Consider the following 25,384-nt stretch of genomic DNA (forward strand, 5'->3'; position numbering starts at 1 on the left):
CAGTGCGAAGGAGCGGCCCGTGTCCTAATACAGCCAATCACAGGAGCACAGCAGAGCCGCGGTTACTAATAGGCCTTGTGTTTCTGCCAATCATCACGCGCATTTAGTAGCAATGAGGCAGCTCAAGGATGACATGAAAAGTGAGGTACAGGAAACAGACTTCCTTGCCAAAACTCAGGTTAGAAAAGGCGTGGCGGCAAAGCGAGGGGCGGAGCCTAAAGTTTTCCAATTGTATTTCTGCTGGCTCGGGGGTGCGGCATACAGGTGGCTGAAGGGGGTGGGGCTTTGCTCAGGTAAGAGCGTTCTGTGGTGACGCTGCGCTTATGCAGCAAGGGGGTTGGGTTACAGTTCCTCCGTGGAAGTTGTTGCGACTGTGCTGCTATTGCAAACAAAGTCTCACTCTCTGTAACCTTAATCACCGGCTACACAATACTATGTCTAGTGCCAAGCGGTGCCCATTTGTCAGCCTTTCCATTCACCGAGTTTATAGTGCAAAACCGCTCCTAAGTGGGAGGCTGTGGGAATGCATTCACTTTTCGTACCAAACAACGGTGAGTTTTCGACCAGCAGCAAAGCACGTCCTTTAATTGCTCGGGCATTGTGGGAGTTGTAGTTCTGCAGCCAAACAGGGTTCCGGCCATATAAACGTTCCTGATTTGCCAACTTACGCTTCTGTCTCTGGAACTACAACTCCCAGAGTGACCCGGGGCGTGACGGTACAGCACACAACACTGCTGCGGAGGGTAAGGGCAGATGATGGCAGAGCCCAGAGGTGAGTGGCACTATGATCCAGGGGATGAAATGGTTCAGGGCTAAAGGCGGAGTAGGGCAAGATGTCACCTTTATGTATCACCGCCAGAGGGCACCGGCACGACTGAAAGGAAAAGGATACATCGGGCGAGCCGCTTGGCAGGCAGCAGTACCAGTGTGAGCTGGCAGGATTCACATCATGGCTGGGGGTGGGGCATTCGAGGAGAGCAGCGAGTCCTACCAGATTTGCACTGCAGCTCCTTCATACCCCCAGCTAGTCTATATGGGGTTTTGCACTTGCCCATACTCAAACACTGACACTGGCTGTCAATTTGCATCTTTTGCCCCGACCTCTTGTGCAAGGGGTCAAAGTGATCTCCTTTCTGTCAGATATGTGATCTGCGCTTGTACACATACCAGCAGTACTGGCCTAGGGTCAAATTGGCTAGGAAACATTACAGTACACAGTCATCAGCTTTTCATGGACCCCTATGTGCCTTTATTGTTCTACAGAGAAGAGAATGTTCTGACACACAACTCTGGTGTCCAACTCAAACAAAGATCCATTCAGTTGAGGATCAGAGAACCAAATAAAAACAGAAAGAGGTTAACATAAGATCAGCTTCAATCCCAGGAAAGGCAAACTAACACCCCTGACTTATGGTACCAACAAGCTCTAAGATCTGTGTTCTAGCATACTTGCTTTTATTAACTGAATGTGCCACATCTTTATACATTTGATGCACAATGTATTAAAATAGAGAAGTTCATGTAGAATGTGTACTTATTTGTGTGTAAAACAAAATAATAAAAGTTTCTGTGTTTTGAAGCTTCCAGCATGCATTTAGTAGGATTTCATATACTTAAACAAGTATGTGACAGCCCTTATAGTAAAGGCCCACATACCTTTAACAATAATAATAATATTATGGTTATTCCCCCCCCCACCCGATCGTCATAAATGCCCTTTTAGGGTCTGCACTGTCTTAGAGAAGGAAGGGTCCTTATACTAATGTTTTCAGGAGTTTTCTTTCCCCTTTTCGGTCTTTGACACTCTAGGTGCTTTAATTGTTGCAATGAAGCATGCCTTGCATCATATTAACAGCAGTGGTAGGCACAGGAAATTGCTCAAACTCTAAATATTTCCTAAAATACATTCTGGTTTGTTTTCAGGCAGCAATTACTGGTTCAGGGATACTCTTTGTCAGTGGAAAGTGACCTGAAACCATCTTCACCAGAATGTCTGGTGTGCCATGAATCAACTCACATGCCTCTAAAACCTTCTTATTGCACATTTCTCACACTGAACAAGCAAATACAATTTGTCATGTTCATTCACTCAAGGGGTTGTTCACCTTCCAAATACTTTTTCAGTTCAGTTGTTTTCAGATTGTTCACCAGAAGACATTTTTCACTTGCCATGTTTTTTTTCAGTTTAATGTCCCTGTCTCTGGTGCTTCAGTCTGGCAGGTCAGTGATCCAGCTGCAGATTCTGAACTGTTACAATATGCTACATTAGTTGCTACATTTCTCCGCAGCATCTGTGGAATATTAGGAATTATTGTATCAACCGCTGCCTTTAATGAAATGAATGGTTTCCGCTCGGCAGGGACAATAATAAGAAATGTGTCAACTAATGTATCATTTAGAAAAGTTTAGTCGGTGATCCCCCCTTCCAGACATATGAATTTGAAAAATTAAACTTTAAATTCGATATATGAAAAACGGTCACAAATACAAAATAGAAAGTAATTGAAATAAGTATTTATTTCTGTTGAACTATCTGAAAACAACTGAATTGCAAAAAGTGTTGAATGGTGAGAAAGGATGCGCCATTATACTAGATAGTGAGTGTTTGCTGCTCTGTTATAGCATTGTAGCACTGTCTATGCAGCCTCAAGCCAATCCGTGGCGTTGCTTCAGATTTTAGTAGAGCAGTAAGTTTATTTGTTCTCTGTAAAGAATCAGTCCTTTAATAGTAATTTTGTTAGTGACCTAGGTTGGTGACTTAATTTATCTATAATGTAGCCCATCAATGCTTTACATGCCCAGTATGAACCTGCTTGGACTTTTAGCAATGTAGAGGCCGTGGTAACAGGAATAAAACCCTCATATTCTCTCTATGCTTACCTTATGGTCCTGGCTTGTCTGGTTCCATCAGCCCAAAGTATGGTATACCTGGATTAGCACTTGCAAGTTTAGTTCACACTGCACAAGTGCTTCACCTGAAACGTGGGAGGAGATGGGGAAGAGAGCATGTAGACTATGGTGACTAGGGTGAACAGTAAAGTAGTAGTAGTACAGTTACACAAAGAAAACATTCTTTGGTGGCTCAGAATGCCCTTTAACTTTTATTTTACGTCCATTACTGCCCTGTCTGAAGCACTAGATTCTGAGCATATCTTTATTAGGATGCATCAACAGTATGTTAGTTCATATTGTTGGGAGAGAGCGTGTGGCCTGGCTCAGCACAGTGCTGGATGAATAGTGACTCTTGCATTTTAAACTTTTTCTTAATATTAACAAACTGTTTTTTCTTCAAATTTGTAGTATTTCTACTGTCCTGTGCTGTTCAGGACTATGCATGGGGAAAACTGGGCAATGACAGCGAAGTGGCTCGACTATGGTCAAGAGGTGACAAAGAAAGGCCAGTAGTGCCAGACAAGCCATATGCTGAGGTAACCATATCATTGATTGAGTACACAATAAACTTTAGTCCCTATCCTTTTACTGACCTAAATTTACAATGTTTGTTTAAAATTGTGATTCTTATTTTTCTTCCTTTTCACCTGCCCTAATGTCTTTTTACCCCAAGCTGTGGATGGGAGCTCACCCTAAAGGAGATGCTATTATCACAGACAACCAAATAGCTCAAAAAACCCTTGGAAAGTGGATTGCTGCTCACCCAGAATGCCTAGGTACAAAAGTCAGAGAGATATTCCACAACCAACTGCCTTTCCTCTTCAAAGTACTATCTGTGAGGTTGGCACTATCAATCCAGGCTCATCCAGACAAGGTAAGAGAGGGCAGGTGTATAAACACAAAACTGTGTTAATGAGAAATACATTATATTGAGCTTGGTATCATGAGGATGGTGGACAGCACTATTTCTGCTACATTTGATCAATTATCCCTAAATATGTTATCTTTAGGTCCAAATGTAAACAGTTTTGGGGAAAAGCTTAATACAAGCTTTAGGAAAGCACTAATAAAGCATTTTAGAGGGCAGTTGAAGAAGACAAACAGTATAAAGCTCTAGTTAGAATTGTCCTGATGTTCTTGAAAAAGAAGACTAATACTAAACATAAAAATGGCAGTGTTGTTAACTGTGCATGTGAACTATAGATCAGGAAGGCTATATTGTGTATTTGTGTTGTTCTGGATTATCTAATATTCACTAATACTCTTTTTTTTACCACCCTACTTATTGTGTAGGCTTTGGCTAAAAGGTTGCACACTGAATTTCCACAGCACTACCCTGATGACAATCACAAACCAGAGATGGCTATAGCTCTTACACCCTTCCGAGGCCTTTGTGGATTTCGTCCAATTCCTGAAATTGTTGGCTTCTTAAAGGGTAAGAGCATTGTGATTGCACTATCATGACAGGATTAAAGCCCATCTAATATTTTCTGTGCACTTTTTGCAGCTGTACCAGAGTTTCATACCTTGATTGGCAAGGAGGCAGCTGAAAAGTTAGAGACAAGTGTGACAGGTCTCAGTGAGGGTGTGGAGGTGCGGAAAGCTCTGAAAAATTGTTTCACTTCCATGATGCAAAGTAACAAGAAGGACTGTGCAGAACAACTTAATCTACTGGTACAACGTGTGTCACAGCAATGTAAGATACCACACTGTTTTATTGTATATTTTTTGTTTCACACCTTTCTGCTTTGTTACCTTAGTCTTCACTGATTGTAACAGTAACTGCTCCTGTATATGATTACAGTAAATATTTATTTGTGGCTGAAAATGATGTACAGGTCCCTATTTAGCTTTGGCTTACCTGCAGATATCCCAAGTAATGAAAATATAATATACTGTTGTGCTGCACTGTTAAAACTGGTGTGTTTGCTTCAGAAACTGCACAACAGTTTATATAAACAAGTAGCTGTGTAGCCATGGAAGCAGCCATTCAAAGCTGAAAAGGCATGGACTACTAAGCAGATAATAGAAAAGATCTGTAGTATACAGTGGCAGAACTCTGTTATCAACTGTGTATCCTGTGCTTGAATGACTGCCCCTGGCTGCACAGAAGCATGTTTAATTAAACTATAATTGTGTTTCAGAAGCAAACATACAAAAAGCAAACATTTACCAGTTACAGTACGTTATATTGTCATTGCTTTAAAGGAACATTTATTATAAAAATAAAATCTGGGTGAATAGTTAGACTGTGCAAAATAAAAAATGTTTCCAATATAGTTTGTTAGCCAAAAATGTAATTTATAAAGGCTGGAATGACTGAATGTCTAACAGAACACTACTTCCTGCTTTGCAGCTCTCTTGGTTTCCATTGATTGGTTACTCAGTCAGTGACTTTAGGGGGGGGGGCATGGATCATAACTGTTGCTTTTGAATCTGAGCTGCATGTTAAAGATCATTTGCAAACTCACTGAACAGTTATGTCCCATGTGACCCCCCCCTTAAAGTCACTGACTAACTCAGCGTTAGAGATCTGAAAAGCAGGAAGTTGTGTTCTGTTATATTACACATACAGTCACTCCAGCCTTTAGAAATTACATTTTTGGCTAACTAACTATATTAGAAACATTTTTTATGTTGCACAGCCTATCTATTTACTCAATTTTAGTTTTACACTGAACTGTTCCTTTAAAGGAAAACTATACCCCCAAAATGAACACTAAAGCAACAGTTTATATCATATTAAATGACATATTAAAGAATCTTACCAAACTGGTATATATATTTAAGTAAATCTTACCCTTACTATTGTCTAGTTTTTTGTAGTGATAAGAAGCTTATACTAGTAGCTCTGTGTACAGTATCTGCGGCTTAAAACACTTTTTCATTTTTTGGTGTTGCTATTCCTTTAAAGTAGTCCTTCCCCACAAAACTTTTTTGGTATAGTGAAAGTCATTAAAATTTTAATGATGTTTCAAGTATACATCAGTTATACCGTTTTTAATGGTTTTATTAAAACATTCTATTAAAGGAGAAGGAAAGGTTAAAACTAAGTAAGCCTTATCAAAAAGGTCCATCTAAATATACCAGTAAACCCCCAAAGTAATGCTGCTCTGAGTCCCCTGTCAAAAGAAACACTGCATTTCTTTCCTTCTATTGTGTACACATGGGCTTCTGTATCAGACTTCCTGCCTTCAGCTTAAACCTCATTGCCCTGGGCAAGAGCATGCTCAGTTTGCTCCTCTCCCCCCACCCCCTCCCTTCTCTACTGTAATCTGAGCCCAGAGCAGGGAGAGACTCAGGCAGGAAGTGATGTCACACCACATTAATACTGCAGCTCCTATTCTAAACAAACAGAGAGTTTCTAGAGCTTTTTACTCAGGTATGGTAAAACATTCTACAGAATAAATATAGCATTCTAGCTTGCACTAGTGCAGCTAATCTATTGGCAATAAAATGCCTCTGTAGCTTTCCTTCTCCTTTAATGTAAATGCTATTGAAAGCAGTATCTAATCTCAGATTGTTTCTTCTGGAGTTCATGTTGCTTTACTTCTTATTCTTGTGCCACAACTTGGCTGTATACAAATTTCTTTATGGGAAGAAGCACACAACAAGCAGACTTGCACTGTTTATCATTTTATTGGTGTTGGGACACCCTTTCTTAAAGGAGAACTAAAGCCCCCTTGGAGCAACAGACCCCCATTAACAGCCTTCCTTGGCTCCCCTCACCTCTCCCTCCCCGCACACTGTATTACATTGCAAGGCACCCCTAAAACAGAGCCTAAAATGCAGAGTAGTGCAGAGGAGTTCCCCAGCACCATCTTCTATCCATTCCCATCCACTTTGACACAAGGCCTGCAGGAGCATGCACAGTTGAAAAGACCAGAAGAGGATGCGAATGGATAGAATATGACACCAGGGAACTCCGCTGCGCTGCTCTGAATTTTAGGCTCCGTTTTTCAACTAGGGGCACCTTGTAATGTAATACAGTGTGCAGGAAGGGAGAGGTGAGGGGGGCCGAAGGAAGGCTGTAAAGGGGTTCTGTTGCTCCAAGGAGGCTTTAGTTCTTTTTATATCTTTTTAAGTCATAGATTGCCCCATACCAAAGCTGTGTTTAATGCCCAGTGTTTGCTCTCTCCCTGACTAGTTCCACATTATTAAACTTTTTTTCTTTCTTCTTCACTCTTTCTTTCATGCAGTTAAGAGTGGAAAGGATGTCTCTAGTTGCCTTGGAGACCTTCTCCTTACATTACACTCCCAGTTTCCTGGGGATATTGGCTGTTTTGCAGTTTACTTCCTCAATGTTCTGACACTGCAGCCTGGAGAAGCCATGTTTCTGGGAGCCAATGAACCACATGCATACCTGGAAGGGGGTGAGCATTAGAGTTTAATGTTAATTCTTTGTAAGCACTGTTAGTCATAGGATGCAAATTGTTGTGATAATTTTGTTTTATCCAGTTTTTTTACATGATCATTTACCTTCTGCTTTCTCTTATAGATTGCATAGAGTGCATGGCTTGCTCTGATAACACTGTACGTGCTGGACTGACTCCCAAGTTTATAGATGTTCAGACCCTGTGTGAAATGCTGACATATACAGCAGCTCCAGCTAGCACCAAACTGTTCCCATCAACACCTGTCAGCGAGGATCCCTATGCTCTCCTCTTTAACCCTCCTGTACCTGATTTTTCTGTCATCAAGATAGAGGTAAGAGATTGTCCACAAAGTATCAAATTAGGGAGCAGACTTGTATCATGGTTTCATCAGTGCCTGATTTATTTTTCAATTTATCTTAATTTTTATTTAGTTTTTTATTTTAATTATTTGTCATTCTCTTCTTATTTTTACAAATTTAAAATGGGGGTCACTGACCCTGGTAGCCATAAAACTATTGCTCTGTGATACAAGAATTTATTGTTATTGTTACTTGTTATTACTATTCTTTCTATTTGGACCCTGTCCTGTTCATATTCTAGTCTCTCATTCAAACCAGTGCCTGGTTGCTAGGATAAATTGGACCCTTACGACCAGATAGCTTCTAAAATTCCACAGTGGAGAGCTGCTGATCACAAAATTAAATAATTCAAAAAACATAAATAATAAAAAAAAATAGCACTCTCTACATCATACTAAAAGTTAAAGGGATTCTGTCATGATTTTTATGGTGTAGTTTTTATTTCTAAATTACACTGTTTACATGGCAAATAATTCACTCTACCATATAAAATTTCATTCATAATGAATGTATTGTTAGTTGTAATATTGGTGTGTAGGCAGCCATCTCATGAAATTCTGCCTGGTCATGTGCTTTTAGAAAGAGACAGCACTTCAGGATGGAACTGCTTTCAGGCAGGCTATTGTTTTTCTATCTCAATGTAACTGAGTCGCAGTGGGACATTGATTTTTACGTTTGAGTGCTATTCTTATATCTACCAGGGAGCTTTTATCTAGTTCCCTTCCCATTGTTCTGCCGATGGGCTGCTGGAGGGGGAGAAGGTAAGGGTGATATCCCTCCAACTTGCAGTGCAGCAGTAAATAGTGACTGAAGTACAAGTCATATGACTGGGGGCAACTGGGAAACTGACAGTATGTCCAGCCCCATGTTATATTTCAAAAATAAATATAAAAAATATTTGTTATTTTAAAAAAAGCAGCAGCACTATTAACTGATGCATTTTGAAAAAAATTTCCCATGACAATATGACTATGAAGATTTCCATTCATCCAGGTCATGGGATATCTAGTATAGGTAAATCTAAAAACAAATGGACTTAAAGAGTAATAAATGAAGAAGTTTCACTACTCATCCGAGCAGCTTCTTCAGTTCAACTGACTGGTGTGGGAAGTTCTTGGCATATAAACTCTTCCACTAATCCAATCACAATGGTACATTGTAACTCTTCAAAGAGGTGACATCTGAAGAAATTCACAGAGGTGTTGATTCTGTGTAGTTACTGTGATAGGATTATCCAATGTGTCATGCAACTCCTAGAAACAGGCGTTACTTGTGAGAGTTGCATGAATGGATGTGTGAAGTTTTCTGAAACTGTCGGGGTCTGCTACAGCATTGTATGTAGCAGACAGGTGGTGTAGAAGACCCCCGCCTCTGTTCAGTGCATTGTTTGTTTGTCACAGCCCTTGTCTGCCACAGGCAGAGTGTTTCTCATGCTCTCTCTGGAACAGTCAATTTATGGCATTTTGACTTCCATAGTTCTTCTGTAAGCACACTACAGGCCTCATTTACAATGCTCTATACAGTGTACAAAAAAGGCTGCAATCTGCACAGACTGGGGCTCATTTATCAACACTGGGCAAATTTGCCCATGGGCAGTTACCTATAGCAACCAATCAGTGATTAGCTTTTTAAAGCTGTAAGTAGAACAATAAATGCAGCATTTTGATTGTTTGCCATGGGTTACTGCCCATGGGCAAATTTGCCCAGTGTTGATAAATGACCCCCACTGTGCCTTAAATCAAGTGCTGGCTGTGTTATGGAGTACAAGTGCCATGTAAACGAGTATTATGGGCGAACCATTGCTCCACTTAATTCTCTTGTGCTCCACTGGAGTCCCGTGTGTGTATGTCATAGACCTGAAATGCGTATTCAATCTATATATTAAAATGGTTTGTTTTTTTGCAGGTTCCACCATCAGTATCCCAGTATCAGGTAGCAGCTTTAGACTCGGCCAGTATTCTTTTGCTCGTTCGAGGCGAGGCCACAAGCCATGTACCCTATGCAGGTTTACATCTTACTCCAGGCTCTGTCCTTTTTATCTCTACCAATGAGAGTGTATTACTGAATAATGACAACTCCCAAACCCTTTTACTGTTCAGGGCATGCTGCCTGCTATGATGACAGACAAAGATACTATATAAGGAATGTCGTAAGAGATCCCATAATCCAAGTCAAACGTGTGCCCATGAACCTTTATATTAATATTGATGGTGTTGAGGTAAGCTTGAAGAGATGGGTTATTGGCTATGTGAGCAGATTATACCATGGAACCTTTTCTTGATACATTACAATTACTGGACTGGGCTGAAATGAGATCTAAAATAAGTGGTCAGCTCTTAGAATGTTAGGCAGCAAACTGATTATAGGTACAAGCAGGCAATGTAAATGTGTCAGATGGTTTTACATAAAGGGAAGCACTTTACTGTAAAGAAAAATTATATAATATATCTGTGTTTTGTGTGGAATTGCGTAACTGATTAAATTTTTGTGGTCAATAGATTGATTTCTATCATTTTATTTCTGCGCTTGATTCATGAGCACAAGAGTGTGTGTGTACTAAACACAGTTATAAGAAAAACTAAGAACACCTTGTGCACTTAGTGTAAGAAACTGAACAAAAACAAGGACAATTTTCACTTTACAATCATACATACAATCAAGGAACAGTTCAGTGTAAAAATAAAAACTAAGCAAATAGGCTGTGCAAAATAAAAAATGTTTCTAATATAGTTAGTTAGCCAAAAATGTAATGTATAAAGGCTGCACACAAGTACTTCCTGCTTTTCAGCTCTCTAACTCTTGAGTTAGTCAGCGACTGGAAGGTGGCCCACATGGGACATGTTCAGTGAGTTTGCAATTGATCCTCAGCATTCAGCTCAGATTTAATAGCAACAGATATGACCCATGTGCCCGCCTCTAATTTGTACAACCTCTTTTGAATAGTTGATTTATGCATTTTGACATCAGTATTGGTTAGGTACCTTTAGATACCGTGATGAAATCTTGTCCACTTATATATGGTCTACGCAGAATGTGAAAGGTGTTTGCAGTAACCAGGCCCAGACTGGCAATCTGTATAGGCTCCAGGCTGTTTTGTCACCTGAGGCAGCATTTGAAATGCCGCCCCCCCCTGTGCCCGTCGTGCTTAACTTAAAATATCAGACGGGTCCAGGGGGGGCCGCCTCGCTAGCGCAGAGACCACAATTTCGCTCTCTGCGATAGAAAAGCCGAATTTCCGGTTAAAAAAAACGGAAATTTGGCTCTTAATGTAACAAGGAGCGGCTTTTTGTCACCCCTTGTAACTTGTGGGGAGATACCGCCTGAGGCAAGGTACTCACCTTGCCTCATGGCAGAAACGCCCCTGGGGCTGCTGTAAGATGCCATAGACAGTCACTATTTATTGGGCCTCTGGGTATTTAAAATGTAAGGGCCTATTTTGAATTCCCGTCCAGGGCTGGAATCTAAACTGGCATCAACTTTTTGTCATCTAAAGTGGCAAAGCACCAACTAATACACTAGTGAACATTTTCAGTTATCCCTTTGACCTTAATTATATTTGTTAGATGCAGCTTTGTATATTTCACTGAATAAAAACATAAGGCCACAGATATTGATAACATTTATTTCCAAACCTCTTCCTTATATAGGCAGCACAATACACAATGCCTCAACCCAGGGAAAGGTTTATATGGCATTTAACTAGTATACATTATAGTACAAATACATTTAATAAAAGGCAAAATATATCTGTAGTATGAAAATGATGCCAAGTCTCTGCTTTCTGGAGCACACACATCACAGGCTAGACACGTTATCTGAACAATTGAAAGACAGATGGGAATTTATCAGCCATGTGACTATAGTGCAAATCAGAAATGTACTAAAATGGTACAATATGAAGCAAGTTCAGAATCCGTGGAACACACAAATACAATTTATTACACACACACACACACACACAGATATTATGAGGCACATTTATCCAGGATTGAATTTCCCATAAACTCGAAATTCGACCAGTTGAAATTTTTTAATAAAAATCACATTTTTTAAACTCGGATGAATAGAATTGACCCAAAAACTCTAATCTAATTCGATTCGAACTTAAAAACTCAGGAAGGCTGAAAACATCTTCAAATTGATCCCTGGACCTCTCCCATTGACTTAAACAGCAACTCAGCAGGTTTTTGGTGGCGAATAGTGGAATTCGAGTTCCTAAAGGGCCAGAGTATGATATATCTCGAAAATCTAATTAGAATTTTTTTAAAAACTCGAATCGAATTTGAATAACTCCCTAGTTGAATTTGACAGTTTTGGCCATAAAAATTTGAATTTTCAATTTGACCCTTGATAAATCTGCCCCTATGTGTTTTTTCAAAACACTAATATAACTTTGGTTGGTGTGGGTTACAAGTCTAACATATCATCTAATTTGCCAAATTAGGTACCCAATAGAACAAGGAATATGTAGTTTCCTTGGACAGGAATAAAACCTGCCAGACTGTACTGATATCATACAAACTGTCCCAGGCATGTAGCTAAACCTAGCCCTGCCCTTTCTACACATTTACTCCTACTCTCAATGATACAATTTACCTTGTTCTGCAAGTCTTTCCTGTTAAGACATCAGCCTCCCTCTCCCAGTAGCTTAATCCCTTTTGCCATTATTCCCAAAACACTGTGTAATTTGTAATCAAACCAAAGGACCATTAAAATGGAAAATACATCCAATTTATAAGCAGAGTGCCTGCAGTTGGTAAATAGTTTTAGTAACATTAAGGGTAGAGCTCCACGAGCATTTTTCCTTGGATTGATGCCCGCCAACAAAACGCACACGACAAGTCGGATGGAGTCGTATGCGTGAAGATATAATTGGACTGAATGAAAAGTCAGAGGTAACAACTGTGGACGCAGAAATCAGCGCCTTCATCCGACAGTCGGACCGTGTAGTTGTTGACTCCGACTTTTCATTCAGTCCAATTTTATCTTCACGCGTGCGACTCCATCTGACTTGTCGGGTGCGTTTTGTTGGCGGGCGTCGATCCGACGAAACGCTTGTAGAGTCCAGCTTTAAAGGACAACACGGTTGTGACTAATACAAAAGCAACTGCCTTTGATTAGGAAAGGTCAGCAGTAATACTTTGTTTAGTTTCCTTATTTAAAGGATGGAGGTTGCTCTTCTTCCAGAAGCATTATATCCCTATTCATATGTAGGAGGACATACATAGCTTATTTAAAGAGCTCTGCATACATTTCTCTCATTTCCTCCAAAACAATCAACTACTCCATATAGTTTGAGGAATATCCAGATCTAACCTGAAATTGCTTTTTGGTCAGACATCTACCTCCAGTCTTGAGAAACCAAGTTCTAGGCTTACTATGTATATCTTTGTTACGATGTGAAGTTTGTTGTCAAAAATGTCCCATTTGTGTAAATCCGCCGACAGGGTACACAAGATGATTCTGGTTTGCGTTTAGACGTACATAAATTAAAGAGACACAAGTGATAAACTTCACATTCATTAATGAGTGTATCAACAATTTCAATACTGCACTGATGTATGTATGTTTTTCAACTGCAACTCTCAAACATTTGCCAACATTTATCTAGTTTAAAGTGTATATTCGAATGGCAATCACCAACTGCTAATATTTATACATACACAAACACACAGAATACCAATACAGGGCATGGATCCCTATTGAAAGAAGATTTATTATAAGTTTATTATAAGTTATAAAAAAAATCTTAGGGTTTATTTTACTCATAAATCACACTATGTAAAGAAGTATATGCACCGTAAAAATGCAACTCTGGAGAAAGGAAAGAACATTTCAATTCTTTTTCAACTACTATTTAATACCAAAGCAGACCTCTGGCAGCAATGGTATCTATTGACAGAAAGCTGAAGGTTTGTATTAGCATTAGTACTACCCCAAAAATCTCTGGCCATGATGCCTGGTTCTAGGACACAAGTTTATCTCTCAAGCATGAGTGCCATAGTTGAATTTAAAATATATATAAAAAAAAACCATTTTTAAAATATATATAAACTTTAAAATACATTCCTATTTGCAGACAAAAGGCTTGATTGTCCTGGCTCTAAGGCACTCTACAAAATAGAGAGAGAGAGTTATTAGAAAAGTAGATATGAAGTCTTAGGGCTCTTACAGACGAGCGTTTTTACCTGCACTCCCCTTCGTTCCATTTTTCTGCGTTCAGTCGCAGGGGAGCGCAGGGATAGACGCATTACATTTTTTCCAATGGGACTGTACTGTACGCCGAACGCAGGTTGAGACGCAACATGCTGCATTTTTCCTGCGTTCGGCGCCTACACGCGCCTGTGTGAGTACAGTCCCATTGGAAAAAATGTAATGTGTCTATCCCTGCGCTCCCCTGCGGCTGAACGCCGAAAAACGGAGCGCAGGTAAAAACGCTCGTCTGTAAGAGCCCTTAGGGCAGAGACAGACGAGAAGATTCGAAATCGCCGGCAGGATGGCACTTGGAGCGTTTAGTTTTCCAAAGTCACCTAGCAACATCAAGGTTTTATTCTTAACATAATTTTGCACAAAAAAAAAACAACTTTCCCCAGCTCTCCAGGGGAGCATTAGAATGCAAAATAATCATCCAAAAATCCCATCTGATGAGTTTAAATCTCCACGTTCTTTATTCCTGCATTTGGAGTTAGAAACATTAAGCACAGGTTCCCAGCACAGAACAAGTCTGTCCTTTCTCGACATGTCTGATTCCAGTGTCTTATAATGACCCCAAAATGGCACAATAATCTCTGTATATAAGATAAGAGCAAGATGGATGACCTAGTGCTAGAAATTAGCATTCTCATTGGTTTGGTTCTCTTGCATCTGTAATGAAGTTTTTGGTCAGTAGAATTCTAATTGGTGAATTGGTTTCCATGTGGAATTACGTTTTTTCTTACTTCTATAGAGAACTATAGGGTGCAGTGGGACACCTTTATGATTGGGTTTAGTGTTCCTTTACACATTTCACTTGTACTGGTGGCATTCAACTGCAATATTTTCAGCCATCTCGAAGACTTTAGAGCACTTATCTAAAACACAGCTCATCCTGTTTTGAGCCATTCCAATATGGTAGAAACATGAATGATACATGAATGATATACTGAACATAATCAGTGGCCAATTCCAATGTATACACAATTCAATCGACCTGTCAAACCTAATGACTGAATCATCTATGTGTATGCCAGTGGGGTATTAATGTGCGAAATCTCCATGCCCCCTCTCCTCCTCCACTAGACTGACATATTTACACTACAAAAACTGCCCGGTCACTAAGCTGGCAGTAGAGAGACAGCTTCCACTAAGCATCATCAAATTACTTGCAATGACACAGCCAAAGCAGCCAACCCTAGCTCTGCCCCAATATGGCCCTGCATCTAAGAAGTTAAATACTTGTAATGGATATACAAGTTATACCATATGTTAATCTTAAAGGGGATGTAAAGGCAAAAAATCCCATTTTTACTTTCATTAATGAAAAAATAATCTCCCATATACTTTAATTAAAAAATATGTACCGTATGAACCTGACTGTATGCAGTGAAATTCACCCTTCATTGTACTTGCTCAGACAGCTGCAGTTAGGAAACTTCAGACGGTCCCCAACTGCTGTGAAGGGAAACAATTATACTTTCAAATGACGGGGGAGCCCCCCACCTTACTTTCCAGAGCTCGAGCAGCTTTTTTTGTTTTCCTGTAACAACTGTGTAGATTTGTATCCACAGACCCAGTGCAGTCTGTATATTCTGATTATTAATCAGTCTTGCTGCATCGGCTTCTGGCAGATATTATTTGACTTGTGGTCTTTGGATCATTTATGACGATCCCTAAGCTTAACCTCCCAACTAAAGCCCAGACTACACTGAGCATGTGCCTAGTCTTGGTATTGCAAAGACGTTTAACAAAGTTACAGGATGACAGTCCCCTGCGGCAAATTTAAAAGCATAAATCATTTTTTTTACCTGGGCTTCTAGTGCAGTAAGTTCATGTTTAAAGCACTGCGTATCTTGACAGCGCTATATAAATAAATGATGATGATGATATTTAGTATACAAAATACAGCATTTCTAACATTAATCTATTATAGACTTTAGTTGCCCTTTAAAGGTTTTTAATAGTCCTCCCTTCCTCCATATTGCATATCCTAATATGACGTCTTACATATAAATGTGAAAATAAGAGACTTGGCCCTTTGTAATTAGAATTATATGGTAATTATAACTAGACTGAAACCTTTAATATGAAGTTGGCACTACACATCTGTTAACTTTGCATGGTGTCCTGAACTCTGACTCAACTGACTGTGATTGAACTATGAATATTTTAATATTGTTTTTGAAACTGACCCAAAGTACTGTGTTTTGGAAATCATTGGAGCAACGTGACCTTTAAAAGTCATAGGAGTAGGACATTCTAGAAATTACATAAAATGACCTGCACATAATAACGTTTGTAACAATGCTCTGCATTCCATTACTATTAACATAAGCTGTATTTGGGCACTTATTAGGCCAGGCTTTTACTATCCTAAATGTTCAGTGGCTACACTATAATAAAACAATGGTGACATCCAGAGAGGTCTGTTGAGCAGTCAGGGACCAGACAAATTCCTTAGAAGTCAACATCTGGCCCAAAGGACTCCAGATGGACAGCTCTCCTGTAAAATGAAAATTATCCATTTGTATTGACATCAGTTATTCATAGGCAGCACATTTAACAAAGTAAGTTGCAAAAACATATAAATACAGTATGCAAGACAGAGTCTACTTTAACAACTTGATTATTTAGAGTAAATAAATAAAAAAAATAACTCAGGCTCAAGGTAAGAATGGATAAATGTTTCTAGCATATTTAAGCCAAAAGCGCTTACCTTGAAAGCAGCTTTTACCAACATTTTCAGGAGTACAGATAACAGGTTTCCAAATAAATTAGGGAGCCTGTCTATTTAGTCTGTATTACTCAACATCTGTAATGTAACAGTAGCCAAAATTTGGTAAGTGGGATATATCATAGTAACAGTCCAATTACCAGTAACGTGTAAAGAACTACACCTGACAACAGCGAGGACGCGTCCACTTCTTCCAGATATGCTGTAAATAGTCTTTAGATGCAAAGTCCATACCCGGAATTTAATTAAGGTCCTATTTTGAGGGCTGGAAGAATTAAATCTATTGTGCGATACTGCAAGTGAGACCCATCCAATTCCAGCCATATGCAACAGAGAACCGATTTCTTCAAATGTTCCATTAGGCAAGACATTATAAAATTAATTTACATATTCTTTTTACATATATTAGTCATGGGTAAGAGTAGGCCATTTGTGTCCTGTGAAATTGTGAGCAACTGCTTCTATAGGTTCTCACATTTTTCATTTTACAATATGGAACTTTAGATAGCAAAATCCTTGATAACAATGAGAAGCTCTTTGGTTAATGTTTTTTTTTGTAAGATTAGTATTTGCTATGCATGGCATAGGTCTTCAATATAAGGATCGATTCAGTGCAGACTCCTGTTCAATAACCCTCCAAGATCAGAGAAAGTAGAAAGCCATACTCTCCCTAAAATACTTTACTGGATACAGCAGGACCAGGATTCCCCCAGGCAACAGGAGCAGGGCAAGGAGCGCACAGGTTTTGGTGGAATCAAATCGAGATCCTCATCATCCGGTATTTCGTCCAAGTGGTAGCCATCCTGAAGGAGCTGCCGATTAACATCTTGTGAGACCTGCTACAGAATAACATGCAATTAATCCACAACCATGTTAACATGTGAAAATAATGACTGTTTCTAGCAGCTGTTCTACATGCAAGTTATACCAAGTACTGTCATATGGGTGCATGGAGCAGCTGGTTAATGCTACATGGGTTAGGTCAAGTTCTGGCAATTTCCTTCTTCACTTTGTGTACATTTTGTAGTCCAATATTGCTTCTAGCTGTCATTCAGCCTTTAAAAAGTAATTTAGATGTATAGGATCTCTTATTTAGAAACTTGATATGCAGAAAGTTGATTTCAGAAAGGCCATCTCCCAGAGTTCATTTTAAGTAAATAATTATTTCCTAATTTTTTTTTGTAATAAAACAGTACTGTACTTTGTACTTGATGGTAACTAAGCTAAATAAATCCATGTTGGCAGCAAAACAATCCTATTGGGTTTATTTATTTTTACAGTTCAGTGTAAAAATAAAAACTGTAAATAAAAAATGTTTCTAATATAGTACGTTAGCCAAAAATTTAATCTATAATGGCTGGAGTGAGCAGATATCTAGCATAATATCCAGAACCTAAGCTTCTGCTTTTCAGCTCTCTAACTCTGAGTTAGTCAGTGACTAGAAGGAGGGCCACATGGGACATAACTGTTCAGTGAGTTTGCAATTGATCCTCAGCATTCAGCTCAGATCCAAAAGCAACAGTTATGACCGATGGTCCCCCCTCAAGTCTCAGATTGGTTGCTGCATGATAACCAACCAGTGGAAACCAAGTGAGCTTCAAAGGAGGAAGTAGTGTTCTGGCTATTATGTCACACATCCAGTCACTCCAGCCTTTCTAGCTTACAATTTGGCTAACTAACTATATTAGAAACTAGGAATGCACCGAATCCACTATTTTGGATTCGGCCGAATACCGAACCAAATCCTAATTTGCATATGGGGTGGGAAAAGGAAAAAATGTTTACTTCCAAGTTTTGTGACAACAAGTGACGTGATTTCCCTCCCCACCCCTAATTTGCATATGCAAATTAAGATCTGGTTCGTCCGGGCAGAAGGATTCAGCCAAATCCAAATCCTGCTGAAAAAGGCCGAATCCTGGCCGAATCACGAACCGAATCCTGGATTCGGTGCATCCCTATTAGAAACATTTTTTATTTTGCACAACCTAATTTTTATTTTTATACTGCACAATTATAAACCCTTATCTGGAAATCCACAGGTCGCAAGCATTTTGGATAACAGATCCATAATTGCTCACCAATAAGCAATGTAAGATTCATGTACAAAAAAAGGCTAAGATATTACATGTGAGACTACATATTTTGGCAAACGTTTTATGCTAACAACTTGTTTTTTTGTAACAATTATCATAAAGCCTGCAACTGTGTGCTGATGATCACTCTCCTTTTTCATGTTATTGCATGCAAAATAAGTTATAAAATTGCAACATGTCTGCCTAAGCATGGTCAAAGCATAACACTCTATACAGCAACACTGTATTGTAGACACGAATATAATGTAAAGGGGTAGCATGGACATTATGAGAATGGTAAATTTGGAACTGCGATTTGAAACTAAGGAAATTACAACAGAGCAAATTTATCATGTTTTTATAAAATTAATTCCGCAAACAGAATTATTGAGCTTTAGTTCTCACATAAGCAAAAAGTCCTGTTAATAAATGGATAGATGATAGCAACTCTTACCTCAGCTGAAGAATATCCAGATGAACACCTTGATTCCAGCTCTGTATCACTATCGGGAGAAATAACATAGATGTAAGGACTTCCATGAAGGTTTAAAATTAAGTATTTTTCCACAAATTAGGTTTGGATTTAAAAATACTTGTTGTTCCTGGTGGTGCTTGTGGAGCATTGTAGCATAGGACTATAACACAATAGGTGGGCAATGACGGATTGGCCCTCCACATTTATTTTTCTGGCTAAGAGGCAAAACAGCCCATAAGGATCTCTGCTAAATGTGTTAAATAGTAAAGAAAAGTGTAAGCACTGGGACTTTTTACCACTGTGCTTTATTGAGCTAAAGTCACCATATTTACCATTAAGCAAACCAGAAGGCAAAAGAATGCAAATGAACAAGATTCAATGCTACAGGTCTAAGGCTAAAAGCAAAGTTGTAAAACACCCCAGTCTGTTATATACATATGTTAATGTGGTTTCCAGAAGAGCCCATGTACCATAAGGCTACACAAGACACTGGTTGAAGCTTTGTTTAGACAACAGATGGTGAAAACTTCTGAGCTGAAAGCCAACACCCCACAATAAAAACCAATACTTCTGCATTACAATAACAGCTTTCAATGTGCAGGACTGGAATAGTTAGTATGCCATAGTGATGGGATAGTAACTAAACATTTTTCAGGAATGTCACCATCCTGTTACTTAAATATCAAATGCCTATCTAAAGCTAATGGCATATGGGTCAGTTTCACCACTGGTATATATAAAGCCGTTTCTCTCCCTGGATGTATGCATTGACAGACACTGGATCAGCCTTCCAGGCCACAAAGAGCAGATTTTGGTTTGGCAACAGTAAAAAAAACAAACAAAAAGGGGGACTCCACTAGTGTATATACACTGCTGGAGAAAATGACCCATTCACCGTTAGCCTTACTTTAAAATAATGACTCCCTGTCTTTTTGCACTCCCCCATTGTGAGTCCCTCACTCACAGAGATCCTGACCGTGATGTTGCAAATTGACAATTTGATTGTAGGGCAGCCAAAATCTAAGGAGAAACGTACCAGACTACAGACTGGGGCTTTGGTTGACCCTTCAACCCAGAGTCAACTAATTGTTCAACAGTAACATTTACACTGGATAGCGATTCAGGTGATAGTTAAACTTTATATTTTTATTATTTAACGAACGTCACTATCATTTTAATGGTTTTCATTTTTGTAGTTGCTAGTATTTTGGCATGTGTAAGCCTCAACTTGAAACTCAAGGTCCATAAGAAACTGTGACACATGGATCTCTGACAGCAGAAATCATGGTGTTAAAAGGTGTAATATTCTGAAGAACACATGGAGGAAGAGTTTTATCTTAGATAAATGGTTGAGCATGGCACTCGAGTTTTACTTTTATGACACACACAGCAATGGAAAACATCAATCACCATGTGCCATAATCTGAAATTACCTGCACTTCTTGCTTTCTGCATACACAGAACATGAGCACGGTTGCTTTTATCACCACTGCAAAGCATTTTGTTTTAAGTTTGCCCAAGCTTACATTATTTTAGAGATGCATCGAATCCACTATTTTAGGATTCGGTCAAATCCTTTGTGTAAGGTCGGTTACCGAACCAAATTCGAAGATGAACAAGAATCAGACATGCAGAGCGCAGCTAAAACGGATTTAACTTCCTTGTCTGTTTGATGAAAAGTCATGTGAGTTTTTGGATTCGGTTTGGCCAGGCACTTGGATTCAGCAGAATACAAATCCTGCTGAAAAAGGCCAAATCCAGAACCGAATCCTGGAATCGATGCATCCCTAGACAGTATTTTACACTGATTATTTACAGTTCATAGCAGGAAGAGACACAGAGGTTATAAAAGAATATGGATTGTTAATATTGTATAGTGGAATGTGGAGAATGGATGATTTCTAAATAAACAATTAAATTACCTCTCACTGCCTTACTTTGTAAAAGACATTTTAACTTCTGTAACAGGGGGCGGTGTCCTACATATTCATGACCCCACAAACCATCATGTTCCTCTGATACATATTTACAGAGCTCACCTGTCTGAATCCAGGGACACAAGCGTTTCATCAGAGGCCTGGCTGAGGGCTGCATATCCCTTATTAAACTTCACTGACCTGTAAGAAGAGAAATGTATTTAAAAAAAATAAAATTTTTTTTATATATATATATATATATATATATATATATATATATATATATATATATATATAAATATATATATATATATATATATACAGCTTGTAAGACTGTTGCACACACTTCAAAGGAGGATCATGCCCTGGTGCCAACAGAATATGTATATATAAATTCTGTAAAAAGAAAGCTGTTGCACGCAAGGGACTTTTGTCTGAAGGTAAAAATTTAAGTTTTATTTTACCTTCAGACAAAAGTCCCTTGCGTGCAACAGCTTTCTTTTTACAGAATTTATATATATATATATATATATATATATATATATATATCCTCAGTTATGGTTAGAGGGGAAGTTGGAGTACTTTACAGAATACATAGTTTCAATACACCGCTGTATATCATTTGTGTTTTCTGTTACTTCAGATTTGCTGCATTTATAACTTTCCATTATGTATTAATGCTTTGGTTAGGTTTTCTATTCCTTTGCTAGATTTTTATCTCAGTCAAACAACAATTAAGGGAGATAAAGGCTGTGGTGAAGTAAATTAAGGGTATCCAACAGGATCTGTAGCATACATGTGCATGTGGTCTGTCTTCAACATTCAAAAGCCAGTTAACCATAACATTTAAATGGCTATGTACCTACAATTCTATCATCCTACAATCAACAATTAGTATAGGTATTGGTATAAATGTATATATATGTGAGTGTATAGAGAGGTTGATATGAGTGTGTGTATAATATATGCACTGGGATTAATTAGGAGAGGTTGAACTTGATGGACTTTGGCCTTTTTTCAATCCAACTTAAGTAAGTAAACATATACCTAGTTTCAATAAATATATCTGCTTATTAAGATGCCTACCTCTTTGATGCAGGGTGCACTTTGCCTGTTGGCCCTAGCACACCCTTCTTCCTAAGGGATGCACGAGCCAAATCCCGCTGCCTCTCTGAGAATAGAACAAAGTGATAATGTTAACACAAGGTTAATGACATTAGTTAATGAGTGGTCTAACATTATATTTCATGTTTGACTTTGATTTTCAACTAATATTTGTTTTTTTTGTTTTTTTTTATCAGGGGTTTATTTTCCTTCTATAATAAAAATAAATAAAAAGTAACATGAACAATAAAATTGTAGACTAACAGAGAATACGTTTTTGGTTCCCAGGATCAGTGACCCTCATTTAGGTAGAATAGAAAAGCAAAGCAGTTAAATGTCAAGAACACCTTTATTACATGTTAAGTTAGAGGTGAAATGTGTCTTTATAATTTGATACATTAGATGATACAAAGTTTAGCAATTTCAGATGTATCAGATAATAATGTATCAGATTTAAACAGTTGCACTGTAACTCTAGAAGTACTGCATTAAGTAGGTTAAAGCTATCGTGCCTGAGAAATTTATTAAATCTTGGGGTTATTCAACTTTGAGTTACATTTTTGTATTATTGTGTGAGTGATATTCTAAGGCAATTGGCTTAGGCATTTTTTATTATTTGTATATTTTTAGCTTTTTATTCAGCAGCTATACAGTTTGCAGTTTCAGCAATCTGGTTACTAGGGTCCAAATGAAATTAGCAACCATTCACTGATCCTAATTAGAGACTGAAATGTTAATGGTAGATACCCTAAATAGAAAGAGGAGAATATACAAGTATAAGTTAAGGACAAAATATTAGATACATGGTTAAAAAGATCCATGACTATCCTGCAGATCTTAGACCTTTTCCTTATTCCTTTACATTACATGCTGTGCAGAGCGCCCTTTTTTTTGCACTTGGTACACTGCATTCTCCACAGAAATGAACCCCTATTTATTTAATATTAGGAGCAAACATGGTTAAGAAAAAAACATTCATTAATCTTACGGAGATTCCATACACATACCACACTTTTTCAAATATCACTTCCTCAGATTACAAATGATTCTCTAGAACATGCTCTGTTGAAATATATTTTATTACAGTACTACGCAATATGTTGGCGCTATATAAATACATGTTAATAATAATAATAATAATTGTGCAGTGTGTGTCGTTTTATCACTTACGTAGCTTGGCTTGAATTGTTGTCCCTTTGCCCATAAGATAAGGCCCTTTCTTTTCAAAATTAGCTCCTCTGGGTTCCATTTGCATCACCTGTTAAGGGTAAGAAGTCAGGGTTACGTTTATTTTTGCAATGGATGGAAAAAAGGTGAACTGAACTTCTTTACAAGAATGACCAAATAGCTATAGAACCAGAGATACACATATCATACAACACTTCACAAAAAAATTAGCAGAGCAGTGTTATTCCTATTTGATGTTACTTAGAGAGCAGTCAGCTGCCAATACACTCAGTACTCCAAAGCTGTAACCTAAAGACTCACTTAGACTGTAAGCTTTATGGGACAGGTACCATTCTTACTACTGTGTCTCTTACCACATGGTACTTTTATGCTCTGTGTGTACTTTTCTACAAAGTAAAACTGTACATTGCATATCCTAGCAATACTATATAGTTATTAAGTTATACATAAAGCACAGTAATGTATATTGTGAAATAATATAAGCAATAACTATATGCATAGTCTGTAAGCAAAAAAAAAAAACCCACCTCCCAAAGCATATTTATGCAGAAAATAACAGGGTCTCTTAGACATTTTAAGGGACCACTAAAATTCTTCCTAAAAAGTACAATGTATATTCAACTCCTATCAGAATGCCTGCATAACTTTTTTCTTATTGCCTTGCAGGCTGGTTTTGTATGAATCGATCTTGGATAACAGTAATTCCCCTTTAATCCCCAAAAACACCTGACTTCTGTGTGTGCCAGTGCAATCACTTCATCTCACCAAAATATCACAATGTTCTAATACAGGAGTATTGCAAACAACAGAGCTACTTATATTGGGGAGCGTGGCCACATTTAGCATAGTAACAAGAGATACCGGATAGGGTTTTCACCTTGGCATAGGCTTAGTCCACTGCAGCACAAGGAAACCCTCCCCATAAGCTTGTGTTGATTCCTTTGCACTCACCTAATAGAATCGGTAGGGTCTTTTTCAGGCTACAGCTTTCCTAAACCTTATTTTAATGCATGATCTAGGGTCCTACCAGCCCCAGGCACATAGGAACAGGTCAGGGGACTGGTCACACCTGATTAACCTGAAGGATAAGTGAGATCAGTGAGCTGATACAGAGGAAGCAGGAGACAGATGGCAATAGAAAGTCTCATATCAGCCAACATTTATCTATTTAAAAAAAACATTATTAAAGAAATATGGGGTTATGTAATAAAAGGCACTTAGTTTGCCAGGGGCAGTAACCCATAGCAACCAATCAGCATGTAGTATTTACTAGTCACCTGTTTGAATGCAAGCATCTTATTGGTTGTCATGGGTTATGGCTCCTGGGCAAACTTAGTACCTTATATTACATATAAGAGATAGTGTGATATAAAAAAAACAGATATTACTGTAGTGCTTCTGCCTAGCAACAGTTGGATTAAATAATAACAGCTGGATTAAATAGTATTAGCTGAACGAGATGTGCGGTCCCCCAGCTACTGGTGAACTAACTCCCTCCACCAGCACCTCTCACTCCGTAGATAGCTGTAGTTCAAAAGCAACCCTATACCACATAGGGAATAATTCTATAGAGAAATGGGTGGCTTCTATCTTCCATTCTGGACGTGGAGTTTACCTTGCAGCGGCTGTCAAAAACTGCCGAACCCCGTCGTCCTCCACCTATCCAGCATACAGCGCGTTTTCAGGCCCAGGCTCGCTCCGCTCAGTATAACAGATAGAGGAAGCGTTAACCAATCAATTGCCCAGCGTGTTGTCACGCGTTTTGCGGGTACGCCTTTAGAGATGAACACCGCAGAGCCATTTTAATTAAGGGACATACCTCCCTGTACTAGTTTTCCTGTATTGGAAATAGGTCACGAGCGGCAGCCTTCTTGAGTCACGTGGTCACTGGATCGGAATCCTTTTACAGATCTAGGAACGAAATTCTATTGACTCAAGCGAGGCGCTTCCAAGAAACAAAAAACATAGACGAAGTTGCAACGCTTTATTATTAACAGTAGCATGCCTCCCAACATTTTGGAAGTAAAAAGAGGGCAAAGAAGTTGGCACCAGTAGCGCAGCGATTTTTTGACC

The 25,384-nt window shown here is 38.7% G+C and overlaps 2 protein-coding genes across 8 annotated transcripts; one reads left to right on the plus strand and one right to left on the minus strand.

Annotated features, from left to right (window-relative positions):
- The first annotated feature begins 96 nt into the window (after positions 1-96).
- Positions 97-10,124, plus strand: mpi.S (mannose phosphate isomerase S homeolog). 4 transcript variants are annotated; one of them, XM_018255566.2, is made up of 8 exons: positions 97-178; positions 3,301-3,428; positions 3,566-3,766; positions 4,186-4,327; positions 4,400-4,588; positions 7,092-7,265; positions 7,391-7,599; positions 9,533-10,124. In XM_018255566.2, the coding sequence occupies exons 3-8, from the start codon at positions 3,572-3,574 to the stop codon at positions 9,743-9,745; spliced, it is 1,122 nt and encodes a 373-aa protein (XP_018111055.1). In that variant the 5' UTR covers positions 97-178; positions 3,301-3,428; positions 3,566-3,571; the 3' UTR covers positions 9,746-10,124. The 4 variants fall into 4 exon arrangements, with proteins under 4 accessions (XP_018111055.1, XP_018111056.1, XP_018111052.1 ...); XM_018255567.2 differs by lacking the exon at positions 97-178 and adding an exon at positions 246-293; XM_018255563.2 differs by lacking the exon at positions 97-178 and adding an exon at positions 335-551.
- A 5,601-nt stretch (positions 10,125-15,725) lies between these two features.
- Positions 15,726-25,384, minus strand: LOC108712977 (protein FAM219B). Of its 4 annotated transcripts, XM_041588353.1 has the most exons (7): positions 24,927-25,381; positions 24,263-24,389; positions 23,294-23,381; positions 22,106-22,190; positions 21,143-21,220; positions 19,083-19,131; positions 15,726-17,395 (listed from the first exon to the last, which is right to left on the minus strand). In XM_041588353.1, exons 3-7 carry the CDS (start codon positions 23,376-23,378, stop codon positions 17,237-17,239), a joined length of 456 nt encoding a protein of 151 aa, XP_041444287.1. In that variant the 5' UTR covers positions 23,379-23,381; positions 24,263-24,389; positions 24,927-25,381; the 3' UTR covers positions 15,726-17,236. The 4 variants fall into 4 exon arrangements, with proteins under 4 accessions (XP_041444287.1, XP_041444289.1, XP_041444286.1 ...); XM_041588355.1 differs by lacking the exon at positions 24,263-24,389 and having other exon boundaries at positions 15,726-17,392; positions 24,927-25,384; XM_041588352.1 differs by lacking the exon at positions 24,263-24,389 and having other exon boundaries at positions 24,927-25,373.

This window comes from Xenopus laevis, chromosome 3S (genome assembly GCF_017654675.1).
Source record: "Xenopus laevis strain J_2021 chromosome 3S, Xenopus_laevis_v10.1, whole genome shotgun sequence".
Taxonomy (NCBI): Eukaryota; Metazoa; Chordata; class Amphibia; order Anura; family Pipidae; genus Xenopus; species Xenopus laevis.

Bases quoted from the DNA above. Each gene is read 5' to 3' on its own strand.
- mpi.S (XM_018255563.2), top strand. From the start codon at position 524: ATGCATTCACTTTTCGTACCAAACAACG. The intron at 552-3,300 runs GTGAGTTTTCGA...TCAAATTTGTAG, and splicing joins ACTTTTCGTACCAAACAACG to TATTTCTACTGTCCTGTGCT. The intron at 7,266-7,390 runs GTGAGCATTAGA...TTTCTCTTATAG, and splicing joins ACATGCATACCTGGAAGGGG to ATTGCATAGAGTGCATGGCT.
- LOC108712977 (XM_041588353.1), bottom strand. From the start codon at position 23,378: ATGCAAATGGAACCCAGAGGAGCTAATTTTGAAAAGAAAGGGCCTTAT. The intron at 22,191-23,293 runs GTAAGTGATAAA...TTCTATTCTCAG, and splicing joins AACAATTCAAGCCAAGCTAC to AGAGGCAGCGGGATTTGGCT. The intron at 17,396-19,082 runs GTAAGAGTTGCT...GTTATTCTGTAG, and splicing joins CTGGATATTCTTCAGCTGAG to CAGGTCTCACAAGATGTTAA.